This window comes from Lepidochelys kempii, chromosome 1 (genome assembly GCF_965140285.1).
Source record: "Lepidochelys kempii isolate rLepKem1 chromosome 1, rLepKem1.hap1, whole genome shotgun sequence".
In the NCBI taxonomy this organism is placed as follows: Eukaryota; Metazoa; Chordata; order Testudines; family Cheloniidae; genus Lepidochelys; species Lepidochelys kempii.
In genome coordinates, this window is record NC_136380.1 from 287895221 (window position 1) to 287910517 (window position 15297).

General features: G+C 41.1%; 1 protein-coding gene across 2 annotated transcripts in view; it reads left to right on the forward strand.

Annotated features, from left to right (window-relative positions):
* Positions 1 to 11961, forward strand: part of CPM (carboxypeptidase M) — a 66114-nt gene extending 54153 nt beyond the window's left edge. Inside the window, exons 7-9 of one of the 2 annotated variants that reach the window (XM_073327826.1) lie at positions 635 to 787; positions 8458 to 8606; positions 11584 to 11961. In XM_073327826.1, coding sequence (XP_073183927.1) covers positions 635 to 787; positions 8458 to 8606; positions 11584 to 11835 — 554 coding nt within the window. In that variant the 3' untranslated portion in view covers positions 11836 to 11961. The remainder of the gene's footprint in view (positions 1 to 634; positions 788 to 8457; positions 8607 to 11583) is intronic. The other variant, XM_073327827.1, reaches the window with a different exon arrangement.
* The last annotated feature ends 3336 nt before the right edge of the window (positions 11962 to 15297 follow it).

The window sequence follows — 15297 nt, forward strand, 5'->3', positions numbered from 1 at the left end:
TTTTCTAACATATTAAAATGTGTAAAAACTAAAATACTGAATAAATGTATTTTAAGCTAAATAATTGCTTAGATAAATATGTGTAAGATATAGTGTATCATCCCTGTTTAAATCAATTCACTTTGGTCCTCAGCATGCCAAAAAACCCACACCCGAACAATTTTTTTATTGTAAAAAAACAAAAAAAAGCCCACCTTTTCCCCACATTCATAATTCAAATGACTAAAAGGATTTTGCGGCACAACTAAGCATGACAAATTTAGTGCCAAAGTGTAATTTTTTGTCCCTCTTATAGATACGAGTACTTGGAGAGGTTTTGAATCAAAGGGTCCCCTTTCTCAACCATTATTATAGCCTTATTCTAGTAATTCCACCGCACTTTGGAGTTGTTGTTTTTTTAAGTAATTAAGGAGGTTTTCCACAGGGGATCATAAATCTAACTGACTGTGGGATTAAAAAACAATTGCACTTCCCAACTTGTCATAATTTATCTAAAATTGCCCTTGCATCATGATCTAAGGAAATGCTTCAAGAAGGCTAGAGTTTAGGAAAAGTTGCAAGTCTCCTAGTCCATTTTTAGCTCTTACTTAGTGGCTCTCACTGTAATAATCAAATATTTTTTTTATTTTTTTAGGTGGGATGCAGGATTACAACTACATCTGGGGACAATGTTTTGAAATTACGTTGGAGTTGTCATGCTGTAAATATCCACCAGCAAGTCAACTTCAGGCATTCTGGAATGACAACAAAGCTGCTTTGATTGAATACATTAAACAAGTTCATCTCGGTGGGTAAACTTTTGTATTTTGAATTTCATCTGCTCAACTTCCAATACAGCTTGTGGGGAAGTTCCTGTAACAACATGGCCATGTAACAGGCTCTCCGGCAACAGGCTAGAACCAAGAGAACTACTTCTGTAAGGGACTTTGCCTTTCAGTATGAAATCTGGTTTTTCTTGATTCTTGCTGAATTAAGAGACGGATGTAGCAGAGAGCTGTGTGTGCCATCCTCATTTTAGAAACAATATTGTGAGCATGATGGTGGCTAAGAGAGGATAGTGAGACAGAGAATGCTGCCCAGAAGTGACTGGAACATCTGGAATATTAGCATTGTGAATGCATTTGTTCATAGGCCATTCTGAAGAAAAATGCAGACTTTTTTTTTAAACTGAACAATGTAGGTGAACCCCATTTAACCTGAGATTGGGGTTTGAGAAAAGAAAGGAAATCTCCAAATTAAGTGTATGTGAACATATCCATTTACTGTAAAAGCTGTGTTATCTGGCACCTTACCAACCAGAAAGCTCTAGAAACTGGCATTTCTGATATCTCCAAGTTCAAATCTTCAGAAGGGTTGCCAGGCTCCCTACCTGGCTCCATGTGGCTCCCATGTCCCTGCTGCTTCTAGGCGGAAGAACAGCCATGGGGGCTCTGTGCGGTACTCCTGCCTCACCCCGAGCACTGGCTCCACAGCTCCCATTGGCTGGGAACTGTGGCCAATGGGAGTTGCAGAGGCGGCACCTGCGGGTGGAGGCAGCATGTAGAGCCGCCTGGTCGTGCCTCCACCTAGGAGCAGCAGGGACATGAAGCCACTTGCAAGGAGCTGCCGAGGTGAGCGCTGCCAGGATCCGACACCCCGAAGCCCCTCCCATGCCCCAAGCCCCTACCCCAAGCCCCCTCCCACACCCAAACTCCCTCCCTCCATTGGTAAGTATAACTCAGTTAACTGGAATTTTTGACTAACCAGCACCCTGTATCCCTCCAACATGTCGGACAACAAAGCTTTTACTGTATCTAGCTTTATTAAAATTGGATAGATACGGCCATAGTAGTGACACATACCAGTCAGAGCCATAATCCAGCTTTCACACCTATTAGGGGCAGTGAGCAGTGACCAGCACTGATTAAAATAGAAAGCTGTAGAAAGACACAGCCATTCTAAGAGACATTTATGAAAAAGCTTTTTTAAATGAAGACTGACAAAACATATCATTTGTGTCAAATGGGAAAAGGGTAGGGCTTACTTTTTGTGGGTTTGCTCATTTAGGATCTGGGAGCTATTAAGAGCAGAATTCATCTGCCTTCCTTATTTCTGACAGCCATCCAGGTTTCAAAGTATTGATTAAAACCTCGTAAGCCACTGACCACACAAAGGGCCCATTTTTGCAGCTGTTCTCTGCACAGATCTTCCCACTGACCTCTCTGGTGCTTCTATATGCAGAGCAGCTACAGAACTGAAGTCACCTAAAATAGAGACTTGTGTCCACCCAGTCTTTGGGAAGTGGACTCCAGTGGGCAGTGTTCAATACAGGGTCCTCTGAGGAGTCAGACAAATATCACAGCCTCTGCCTCCATCCTATGGGTTCAGGAGGGAAAAGGAGTGAGAAAGATGCTGGGATCTAAAATCTACAGGGGGTCCATCCCTGGTGCAGACACGTGCTGAGGGGGAGAGGGGCATACAGCCAATATTGGGCACAGGAGATTAGAATCTATAGTAGTTAGGTGCAAGGGGAGAACACAGGTGAAGGAGCATGGCTCAACTACTTAGGAAATTAAAGGCTTCTCCCGCTCCTCTGTGGCTTTACTGAGGTGTCAGAGCTAGGAGCCAGTTGGAAGCAGCTGGCAACTGGTATTGCCAGCCTCAGGTGTTCAAAACTCATTAGTAAGGTTAAGATCTTGTCACGGTTTTTAGTAAAAGCTGCGGACAGGTCACAAGCAATAAACAAAAATTCATAGAAGCCCATGACCAGTCTGTGAGTTTAACTAAAAATAATTGGCAGGGGAGAGGCTGATGGGGGATGATGAAGCCCGAGCCCTGCTGTGAGGGGCAAAGGGGGTTTAGCAGCCACTGCCACCATGGCAGCTCCGGGTTCCCTGCCATTCACAGAGGCTGGGAGCTCTGGGTCCCCCCGACTGGCCAAGCCAGCTCAGGGCTCTGGGTCCCCACTGGCTGACAGCTTCAGCCCCTGCACCCCACGGCTGAAGCGGAAAATGTCAGAGATCTCTGAAAGTCATGGAATCCATGACTTCTGTGACCTCCATACCATAATCTTATCCTTTTTCATTAGTCATGCCCCATCTCCGCCCCCCAAAATCCCAGGATATTAGCTTAAACACAATAAGATTTAAAAAATAATAATTTGGCTCCTCTTTATTTGCCTTCTGGTTTCTAAGCAACTAGGATGTACTGAGGTCACGTTTTAAACTTTTCTTCACAACCATGTGGGCTGCAATCTTACTTTTCATTTTAAAACAAAACAAAACATGAATTTGGAGGCTGTGTCTCTAAGACAGTCATCAAGTATTGCAAGATTTGACAGAATTGCAACAGACTTCAGTCTTACGATATTAGCCCTTGAGGAAACCATCCACCTATGCTCCTCATATGCTCCCTAGTACGAAGGAGGAGAGAGAGGAAATTTTGCCCTGCTTGCCCAGCAAGGACTGAGCTGAAGCCTTCGTCACTCAAGGAGTACTGCCTTATGTCACGCCGATGGAACCCTCCCAGCCCCTCCCTCTGCCAGGAACGGGACAGAAGTCACAGAACTCACCCTCATTACACTTTTTTTTCTGAGCCTGCAAACTGTGGTTTAGAATGAGTTTTCTGCACAGTGTGGTGCACCTAAAAGTGATGCCTTCACTTCAAAGGGGGCGGGGATCCTGAGCAATTTACAGTGGGCTGGGCGGGATTAGAGATGGCAGTTTGTATTGGGATGTTCACTAATTAAAGACAGTTGTAGGGTTTCACTTCAGAGAAAACCAGCATGGGGAGAAGGAATTAGATTTTTTTTTAAGTGAAAAGAAAAGGAGTACTTGTGGCACCTTAGAGACTAACCAATTTATTTGAGCATAAGCTTTCGTGAGCTACAGCTCACTTCATCGGATGCTCAAATAAACTGGTTAGTCTCTAAGGTGCCACAAGTACTCCTTTTCTTTTTGCGAATACAGACTAACACGGCTGTTACTCTGAAACCTGTTTTTAAGTGAAGTGTCGCAACCCTGCCCCCATGTGGGCAAAGGCTGGCAGTGCTAGAGGGCAGCAGCTTTTAAATGGAAGCGAGCAGTGATTTAACAGAGACCAACCCACAGTGCACTCCCATTAACAAGAGACATTTCCACATTTCCCTGTGCAACAGCTTTCATATGGGTATTAACGCCCCTATAGGTCTTATGGGCATACAGTGCTTGAATAGGAGCCTGCTCATATGGGCCCTGATTCCATATCCTGGAAGGAAAACGTACGTGCACATTTCTAGTTAGCATACTTATGTATTTTATAGCGTACTATAGAATTAGTGTGTTTGTAAAATTTGTTATAAAAAAAACCTGAGGGCAGGGAATTGTCAGGATTCACAGGCAGAAATACACCCTGCTCTTTAAACTTGTCATAGATCCTTGAAGCCCCAGTCATAGACCAAGACCACATTGCGCTAGGCATTGTATAAACACAAAACACTGTTCCCGCCCCAAAGAGCTTGCAGTCTAAGACTATATCTACACTATGAGCTAGGGGTGCCATTCCCTGCTCACGTACACCTACACTGATGAAAGTTAGCATGAGTATGTGTACACAGGCCCACTGGGAATCACGCCCCTAGCTGGTAATATAGACATAGTCTAAGTCATTGTTTCTCAATGACTGGTCTGTTGACCGGCATCGGTCCCTAAGATCACCCTAACAAAGTTTAGGAAGGCAGTAAGTTGCTCCCTAGTATCAAAAAGGTTGAGAAATACAGGCCTAAGTAATCTTCGCTTTCTGAATAGTTTAAAAAAAAAAAAAGTTAGGTGCCTACAGATATTTTGCTTTCAAGGAAAAACATAAGCAGTGTGGTAGATGGCCAAAATGGGTTTTCTTCCCTTACATAATTTATCAGTGGAACATGAGGGGAAGCCCACAGGGTTCTACAGTGTAGTAATATTTCATATGCAAGAATACCTTGCAGCAACTAGCAGTCTCAGCATAGGTCCTTATTTTGGGTTTGTTATTCTGCCAAAGTTTATATACAAAAACATATTCCCAAAAAACCTCTGTGTAGAGATGTGCTTTAGATGTTAATAAAGAATTGCAGGCCAGGACTTGTGGTATCAATTGGAACCGGAAAAGGTTCAGGAAAGGGCAACCAAAATGATTAGGGATATGGAACAGTTTCCATATGAGGAGAGATTAATAGGATGGGGACTTTTCAGCATGGAAAAGAGACGACTAAGGGGGAATATGATAGAGGTCTATAAAATCATGACTGATGTGGAGAAAGTAAATAAGGAAGTGTTATTTACTCCTTCTCATAACACAAGAACTAGGGGGCACCAAATGAAATTAATAGACAGCAGGTTTAAAACAAACAAAAGGAAGTATTTCTTCACACAATGCACAGTTAACCTGTGGAACTCTTTGCCAGAGGATACCAGACTATAACAGGGTTGGAAAAAAAAGAACTACTGGTAGTTAAATTCATGGAGGAGAGGTCCATCAATGGCTATTATTCAGGATGGGCAGGGATGGTATCCCTAGCCTCTGTTTGCCAGAAGCTGGGAATGAGCGACGGGATGGATCACTTGACGGTTACCTGTTCTGTTCACTCCCTCTGGGGCACCTGGCATTGGCCCCTATCAGAAGACAGGATACTGGGCTAGATGGACCTTTGGTCTGACCCAGTATGGTCGTTCTTATCTTCTATCCACTGGCCATGCTTCTCATATTAAAGATGAAAGGGCCTGAAATTTGCCTAACTGAAAGCTGCAGCCATTCTTATTTTGGTCCCTCAGCTGAGTAAGTTTGGATGGCCCTACTTTATACTGCACCTCTGTCTGAAATGGGACTGTACATACATAATTTGAACTGGTATAACTGTTCTGGGGACCAGAAGGAGGTAAGAGTCAGATCAGTTGAAAGTCTTTGGGTAAAAAAAAAAAGGGAAAAAATCAGCATGATATCATGGTAGGGGTCAACTCTAGAGCACCAAATCAGGAAGAAGTGGAGGAGGTATTTCTTGGGCAAACAACAGAAATACCCAAAACACAAGATGGGGTAGTAATGGGAGACTAACTTCCCAGATATCTATTGGAAAATTAATATAGCAAAACACAAAATTTCCAATAAGTTCTTGGAATATATTGGGGACAATTTTTTGTTTCAGAAAGCGGAGGAAGTAACTGGGGGATAGCCATTTTAGACTGACCAAGAGGGAAGAATTGGTTGTAAATCTGAAGAGGGAAGGCCATTTGGGTGAAAGTGATCATGAAAAGACAGATTTCACAATTTTAAGGAAAGGAAGGAGTGAGAGCAGCAGAATAAGGAGAATGGACTTTCAAAAAAAGCAGACTTCAAAAACTGGTAGGTTAAGTCCCATAGGAAGAAAATCTAAGGGATAAAGGAGAGTTCAGGACAGCTGGCAGTTTCCCAAGAACACAATATTAAATGCCCCACTGCAAACTGTCCCTATGTGAAGGACAGATAAGAATAGTAAGAGGTCAATATGGATTCATCAGAAGCTCTTTAATGACCTGAATATCAAAAAGGAATCTTGCAAAAGTGGAGAGGTGGACAAATTGCTAAAGGGGAATACAAAAGAATAGCATAGGTATATAGGGAGAAAAATCAGAAAGGCTACGGCACAAAACGAATTACACCTAGCAAGCGACATAAAAGGCAATAATAAGAAGAGGTTCTTTAAATACAGTAGGAGCAAGAGAAAAACAAAGGAAAGTGTAGCTCCTCTACTTAGCGAGGAAGGACCGCTAATAACAGATGACATCAAGAAGACTGTTTAATGACTATTACGTTTCATTCAGTCTTCATTAGGAAGGTTAATGGTGACTAGATATTGAACACAATTACTATTAACAACATTGGTGGGGGAGAAGGAAACGCAAGCCAAAATAGGGAAACAACAGGTTAAAGAATATTTAGATAAATTAGATGTATTCAAATTGGCAGAGCCAGATGAAATTCATCCTAGGGTAATTAAGGAATGAGCTGAAGCAAGCTCAGACCACTAGCAATTATCATTAAGAACTCCTGAAGGACTGGAGAAGGGAGACTAAACATAGTACCTATCTTTAGAAAGGGCAACAATGAGGACCTGAGAAATTATAGGCCAGTCTGCCTAATCTTCATACCTGGGAAGATATTGGAACAAATTATTAAACCAGTTTATAAGCACCGAGAGGATAACAAGGTTACAAGGTGTGACGAAGTGGGGTTTTATTCATCTTATGTTGCATGTGAGTCTTACTGTCCTATACTAATATTGTGGGTACCTCTGTTTCCCTGTGTACTGCACCAATATTTCGATGGTGGGAATTGGGGGTGTGATTTTTGCTGAGGCCCTTGGGGCAGGTGAGGCTGCCCAGCTGTCTGCACATATGTAACCCGAGACACAGGAGACATCTTTTGCCCGGGAAGCAGGAGTACAGAAATCAGTTTTAAGACCCCTTAATGTCAGAAAAATGGCTTCGTTGTGTGGAAGGGTGCAGGGTTAATCCAATTTAACGCTGCTAAATCCGACATAAATTCGTAGTGTAGACCAGGCCTATAACAGGTGGTGGTAGGGTTATTTATTGTTGCAGTAATTTGGAGCAAGAGATACACATTAGCCTTTTGCCCATGATCCTTGATTATTCAAATGTGGTTGACTTTACTAATTAATTTTAACAGATAGATATTCTTTTAGAGGACACACATATACAATGAAATCTGGATTTAATACAGCACTTTTTAAACATTAGAGTAAGGTTTATCAACCTGTGGGTTTCATCGAACAAGTAAAAAAAAAAAACCAACAATAATATGGGCCGGGGTAAGTGGATCTGAACCCACAACCTTTACATAGTGGCAAGGTTGCTACTGAGCCAAAATTATACATTTAATTAAATATACTGAATAAAATAGCAGAAACTGAGCTAACACACTTCATCAATATTGTCTCAAATAGCTGTTGCAGACAAGTCAGTTAACAAAACTGCTCATTCTTGGAAATCTGGTGTGTTAGAAGATTTGGGAAGGCTAAAATATAAGTAAATATACAACTACTCTGTCTTTTTGAAACACTAGGCGAGAAGCAACGTTTGACCACACCAACAGGGTAAATGAGTTTTTGTTTTAAGCTAGGTAAATAAATTCAACCGCATAAAAGAGATTTAAGTAAGTTCTTTTGTAGAGAACACGTGCAGGAACATCAATGTAAATTACGAAATTGTACCTTTAGAGAATGAGATGGAAAAGCCGACATGGCTGCATTTTAACTTGATGGGAAGGTAAATGATTAAGAACTAAGAATTTTGTGCTGCTGCTACTTATTTTCGTTAGCAATATGTAGGAGACTGGCTCTATTGTCTAGTTTGGGGAGGAAATGACTGAAACAAGCCTCTGCTGCAATGAATGATGAAAAAACTGGCTTTTCCAGACCAGAAAATGAAACCAACAGTCACATTTACATACTCTCTCCCTGCCTCATAGGTATCAAAGGTCAAGTTCTTGACAGGCATGGACAGCCTATACCAAATGTAATAGTGGAAGCCAAAGGAAGGGAACATATCTGTCCCTATAGAACCAATCAACATGGAGAATATTACCTTCTCCTCCTGCCTGGAAGCTATGTGCTTAATGTAAGATGACTACTCTGCTAAACCTTCATTTCTAAATTATGTTCAGAGAGTTCTTGAAATTGCCAGAGACAGGAGCCTATAAAATTAAGGTGTTGGGGTTTGGATTTTTGTTTTGTTTTAATAAAATAAATGTACAGTGTCGACACAGGGCAGTGGGTTCCCCTAACTGCTGAGAACAGCCCTTCACCTCTTGGTAACATCATCAATCAATATTCATCTATTTAGCATTTAGCAATACCCATTACTTATTGAAAAGTGAGCAGGTGAGAAGTACAAAAGGCCTCATGTGGACACAGTACATGGGGAGGGGGAATGGCAAGGACTGGCATGACAGAACAAAATCTCTTTCATTCAGAGGCCTTTAAAATAGTAGTTGCATATTTTTAGGGTGAGCAGGATTAGATTTTTATTGGATAAGGTGTCCATAAATGTTGATTTCATCATACACATACCACCCCATCCAAAACTATTTCCATTCAGGATAATCAAAATTGAGAGGCAAAGTAAGAAAAATGTTGCTTAAGAAATTATTAGAGCTTGATTAAGGATATTTACTTTCTGTGTTTTGACATGTTGACAATTTGTCAAATCTAAAAAAATGCTTAAAAAACAAACATCCATAGTATCCATCGAAAATATCAAAATATAAAAAATGCAGTCAAGCCTGCCTATTTTGAATGTTTCCAGTTGAGGCATAGTGCTGCTCTGAAAAGTGACTATATAAAAAAATGGCCGCTCATTGTGTATGCAGAGCCATATTTGCCCACTTGAATGAGAAAAATGAGTACAGAAAATCCTGTTTTCTAAAAAGAGTGCAAAGTTGGACAAACTATCAGCATTTTCTAAAGCCTAATATCTAGGTGGTAACGTGACAGGCCTTCAACTAGTGGCAAGTTTGTCTTAATCAGTCAAATCCCAGTAGTGCTGATAACTTAAGATACTGCATTCTAAATGGTAACAATTTTTTGCAGGGATCTCAGGATTTCTGTGGCCATAACCAAAGAAGTCATTGTGGTTGATAAGGGAACAGAACTTGGAAATTGCTGCTCTGGGACTAGCCTAAATAACTAGAGACTGGATGGCAACTTTACATGTACTGGCAGAGGGCTGTGGAAGGGGAAAAGTGGTGGCTCCCTTCTATACTACCTCTCTCACAACCTGTGGAAGTTCCTTTGCAGGACTTCTGCTTCCACCTCCAGGGATGTTGCACACTGTATAGAAAGTAACTTGCTTGATTTAAGATGGAAGAGTTGCATCTTAGAGTTCTCTTTCTAATACTTGGTCTTTGCATCAGTTTCATAAATTTGAAATTCTTAAAGGCCAGCCTTACTCTGAAAAGTGACTGTAAAAATGCTATTTTGGGGTTCTATGCTTATTGCTAAGGCTAAGATTGTGTCATGGATATTTTTAGTAAAAGTCACAGACAGGTCACAGGCAAAAGAGAAAAATTCATAGAAGCCCGTGACCTATCTGTGACTTACTAAAAAATATACCTGACAAAATGGGGATCTGCAGGTCCCCACACGGCCTCAAGCGGAGCAGCTGCGCAGGGGCTAGGAGCTGCCCGCAGCAGCTGGGGGCTGTGGGGTATCCCTGCTACCCACAGCTCTGGGGGTCCTCCGCTGCCCATGGGGGCCAGAACTGCGAGGTACCCCCGGCAGTGGCAGCCACGAGCTGTGGGGGTTCCCCCGCCACCTGTGATGACTGAAGCTCTGGGGGCCGCCGGAGGTACCCCTGCAGCTCCCTGCCCCCGGAGGAGGCGGGGGACCCTGCAGCTTCCAACCACCGCAGGCTGAAGTCACAGAGGTCACTAGTAGCCACAGATTCCATAACTTCTGTGACAAAATCGTAGCCTTACTTATTGCTTCAGTGGATTTTCGCATCAGATGTCTGTTTACAAGTGATGAGATTTTTTTCCTACCTATGCCCTATAAACTTATATTGGGGATAAAAGTGAAGCTAGGTTTTTCCTTCTAATGCATCACCACAACTGACAGATTTTGCAGGCCAACTTAGGCCTTTGACAGCATCACTCAGCTCTTCAAAAGGGTTTCATAGATTTAACTAATTGTAACTTAATACACATTTCTGTTAATTTACAAGATAGAATAAAATCCACTGCTCACTCAATCTTAGCTGTGTTGACTCCGCAGAGCTACAAGAGTAAACACATCACTTAAGTTAACAGATATGACTCTGCACCTTGTGAGGGGATTGACTGAGTAAGAAGCTGCCATTTTTATACAGTCACTTTTCAGAAGAATAGAATCTCATTTAAAAAAAATAAATACACTTCCCAACCTACAGCCAGCAAAGTGAATGACAGTTGTTGACTCTAGTTGTTTGGCCTATGCAAGGCAGAGACTCCCATCTAAATGTTAATACATGCAACAAGCAGCAAGGAGAAATCCTAATTGATGTCAGAGGTCATGATAATATAGTTATTATTCCCTGTGGATATTTCCATCCAGTATGGACAAACACATTCTGAGTTCTACCCAGCACTTTACTCTTGTTCCTAGCCTCTTAAACAAAGTATTCTTATTTCGGCTCACTCAATGCGGACATCATTTCTTTTGCTCTGATAATTTGAGTCATCCAATAGTTCATTGTTCATTCATCATTAGCCAATAAACCAGCTAAAGCAAAAGTAACTAAATCCCTTTTGTTCTCTGTGAAAAAGTTGCCAAGAATACCTAGTATGTTTTCTCCTCTGTTATCTATGTTATTGCAATTAGACTTGAACATATGTAAAATATTTCTCTCCCTTCTCATTTAATGTTCACTCTATACTTTACTTTTATCTTTACTTTCACAATCTACTTAACTAATTTATGCAGGAGGAGCGCTACATCTAATCTCTGCATTAGATGCAAAGAAGCACTCTACAATATTTGTAAAGTAAATTATGTAACTAAAATGACTAGAGCTAGCATGTTAAACAAGCTAGTAAGAACATTTTCTTGTTTGTCCTTAGGCTACAGCACCCGGATCTGGATCAATACTAAAAACACTGCTAGTACCAAACGGTCCTGAAAACTTCAGTGCTTTGAAATATGACTTTGTTTTCTCAGAGGTCTCCACCATAGCAAGAGATGCTTCGTGCCCTACCAAACCTCTTTATCCAGATTTTGAAACCATTTCAGCAGCAGTAAAACCTACTTTGCATTTCTTGGCTTTAATGACTGTTTTGTATACAGTTTTCAAGGAAGAATTAGGTGAAACTTGAAAACATTATCTCTAGCACATCAATGCACAAATGTGTTTTTTAAGAGCTAAAAGTTGTATTTGCAAAAGAGTGTATATTATTGTATAATTGAATACCGAGGGTTTTTTTTAATCAAGTTTACTATATTTTTAAAATGTTGGCCGGACAATCAATAAATGTTTTGCCTGTTTAAATGTACCAGAATAATGCTGATATCCATTCCCCTTTTGTAAGATCAAGCTTGCAGCAGGTTTGTCTTCACAAGCTGAAGGTAGCTCAGGTGTCTGTCTGCACCACAGATATACCAGACCCAGACCTATCAATCTTCACCTGAAAACACTGTCATCTCCCACACTGTGTAACTCCTCCTGTTAATTTCCTTCTGAAGTCCCTGTAAGCTCTTCATTGACACTTGACTCAGTATGCTTATAGACTTCTGTTGTAAGACACAGAATGGTCCACCAGGGATATAAGTGTCTCCCACCTCCCTGTCTGGAGAAGTATGTCTCAAGGCATGCTACCTTTGAGTGACCTGCCTTTGACTACAAGGCCACGTGAGCATAATTTTCAGCATAGATACATAACCCCTCAGATATTCTCTGTACGTACATCTCACAATCACAATGACCAGTGTGAAACAGGCTTTCAGTAGAGACCTTTCATGATCCCTTTTTGGTAAACCCCAGGGATCCCTGAACCCATATGTGCTCCTCTGCCCTTGGGTCACTGTAATCCTATCAAACAGAGAAGAAAAAAAAGTCTCACTTAAGAAAGTTGAAAGCTGATCTAACAGTCCTCCAGAAACTCCACCTCATTGAACCTGAGGCTTTTTTTTAGTAATTACCCAGCCATGTCTAGGGAGGCGTCAATCCAGTTCAATAAAAAATTGAACCCATAAATCTTATCAACTGATAAAGACATGGAAGGAAAGCTCTTAATTGTTAATGCTAGCATCTCCCACGTTACGCACACTTTTGTTAACTCTATGCCCCCAACAAAGATTATTCCTCCTTTTTCAATCAATTATTTTGAGATTGACTTGTCCCTAGGAAACCAGATTATATCAAGGGACTTCAGTGAAATGTTAGATCTGCTTTTGGACAGATCGAGCAGACTCCACCATTCCTGGTCCTCGGTGAGGCAGACCATTACTGCCCAGACGGAAGAACGGGGCTGAAAGGACACGTGGAGGCGGCAGCACCCTTGAGGTAGAAACAATTCCCCTTTTTCTCATCCCTGCATTCCCTATAATTACAGTGGGAATGTTTTTTTGGTATCAGGTGGCTTGATATTTCTTTATTATTGAAATACCACCTATTATGATCTTTGATCACGCTACTCATCTCCTGAAATGTAGGGGCTACCAGAAGATGGAGATTAAACTCCTCTTTACTAGTAGACACACAATTTTAAAAAACCTTGTGGAGGAAGAAACACAATTTTTCTTTGAGACCAGTGACAACGCTATGAACTCCCAAGCAATCTCACTGGACACTTTCAAGGCATTCTTAAGGGGAAGAATATCATCCTACTTCTTTCATAAAAAGAGAGCTAGGCAGGGTGAGCTGGTGAATTTAATGTAAAGGCTCAAGGAGGCAGCTCTCAGCTATGCTGATTCTCCCTCTTCTGATAAACTCCAAGATATGAAATTAATACATTAACCTCGGCTCAGGCTGAATTTGCTTTGTTTAGAGTAAAACAGACATACTAGGAATTCAGCAACAAAACTGGGAAATTAATTCACTGAAAGCTAACATCCCCTCAATTCACTCGTCAGAGGCAGATACTCGCCACTCAAAAACATATTAATGAACAATTCTCTACATTCTACCAATGCCCATATTTAAAGGAATACTCCCCTGATGATTAATTACTTGAGGAATACACCAAAAAAACCTGCAATTCCCCCAGCTAACAGAAGAACAAAAAATTTGGCTTGATTACCCTTTACAAACTTGTGAGAGTATGGAACAAGAAATTGGGTAAGGCCCTGGCCTCAAAGGCTTTCCTGCTGAATTTTATGCCCAATTCAAAGACAGACAGTCTGGCTCCCAGACTGGCCAAAGTATAAACTGCCCTCTTCAATGAATGAAGCCCTAATCTCGGGAGGTTTTAAGCCTGACAAAGATGCCTAGGAACATGCTAGCTATTTACTAATATCCATAATCAACTCTGATATTAAAATATTGTCTAGAATCCTAGCTGGATGATGAGAAAAAGCAATGAGGAGCATAATACACCTGGACCAGGTGGGTTTTATACGACAGAGACAAGGGTCAGAAAACACTCATCTTAATGTGCTGTCCTACTATCAAAACCACTTGAAACTGATGGCTATTCTGTTGGTGTTTGTGGGAAAAGCCTTCAATAGAGCAAATTGGATGTATTTTTTCCTCATCCTATAAAAATATGGACTTTGTCCCTCTTTCATTTCCTAGGTTAGACTTGTGTGCTCCAATTCCAAGTTACAACCAATAACTACATCTCCCCTCTTTTCAGTCTTTAGTCCCACAGTAACAGACAGAGCTGTCCCTGCCTTCCTTCCTATTTGATTTGGCCTTGGAATACAACTTAGAGCACGCTAGGGGATCCAAGGTATTACACATAGGGTCCTAACAGACAAAAATATGCTTCTGTGCTGATACACTTTTATTTATCACCAACCCCCCTCAGGCTACCCCCAACATATTACAAAACCTTTGAATTGTTTGGGAAAATCCCAGGGCACAAAATTAATTGGCATAAGTTGGAGGCTGTCAGTATCTCTCAGAAAGTGCATAATGTCACCCTCTTAGACAAAACTTTTCGCTGGCAACAGGAGGAAATCAGTCACGGGCTTGGCAGTCCGCTTTTCTAGGAATATAAAAGAAAGTCAAAATTAATGTTAATCCTCTTATCGCACTGATATCTTTGGATTTACATAGATGGCAGGCCCTCCCTCTATTGCTTTGGGGTAGAGTTTAATATATGAAAGATGAATGTCCTTCTAATGCTTCTATTTATGCTTAGCTCCTTGCCAGTTTATAATTACCTTTCTGGTATTTTTTTTTTCAGAATTAACATTTGTAAGATCTTCTTGTGAGGTATGGGCAACAAGCCCAGAATATCCTTTGAGAAAAACCATGACTGCCTATCAAATTAGGAGGCTTTGGGTCTACCAAACTATAGGCTTTACTATGTTATCCTCAGTCTTGAGACAAGTGGCATAATGGTTGGCCCTTCAATGCTCAGGATCTCCAGCCTGGCTGTACATGGAAGGAAGGAACTGTAGCCCCACCACCACTAGAATCAATTCTAAAAATGAGTCTCCTACCATTTTCCTAAGAAGAAATCTGTCACAATTCTGACATCTTGGAAAGCTTGGTATCTGGTTGTGTCTGTTTAAATATCATCCCTTATTACATTCAAAGACTTCAGTTTGGGGTCATTCCAAAATGTTATAGACCCACTCTATAAATTTAAATTTAAAAACAAAAACAAAAA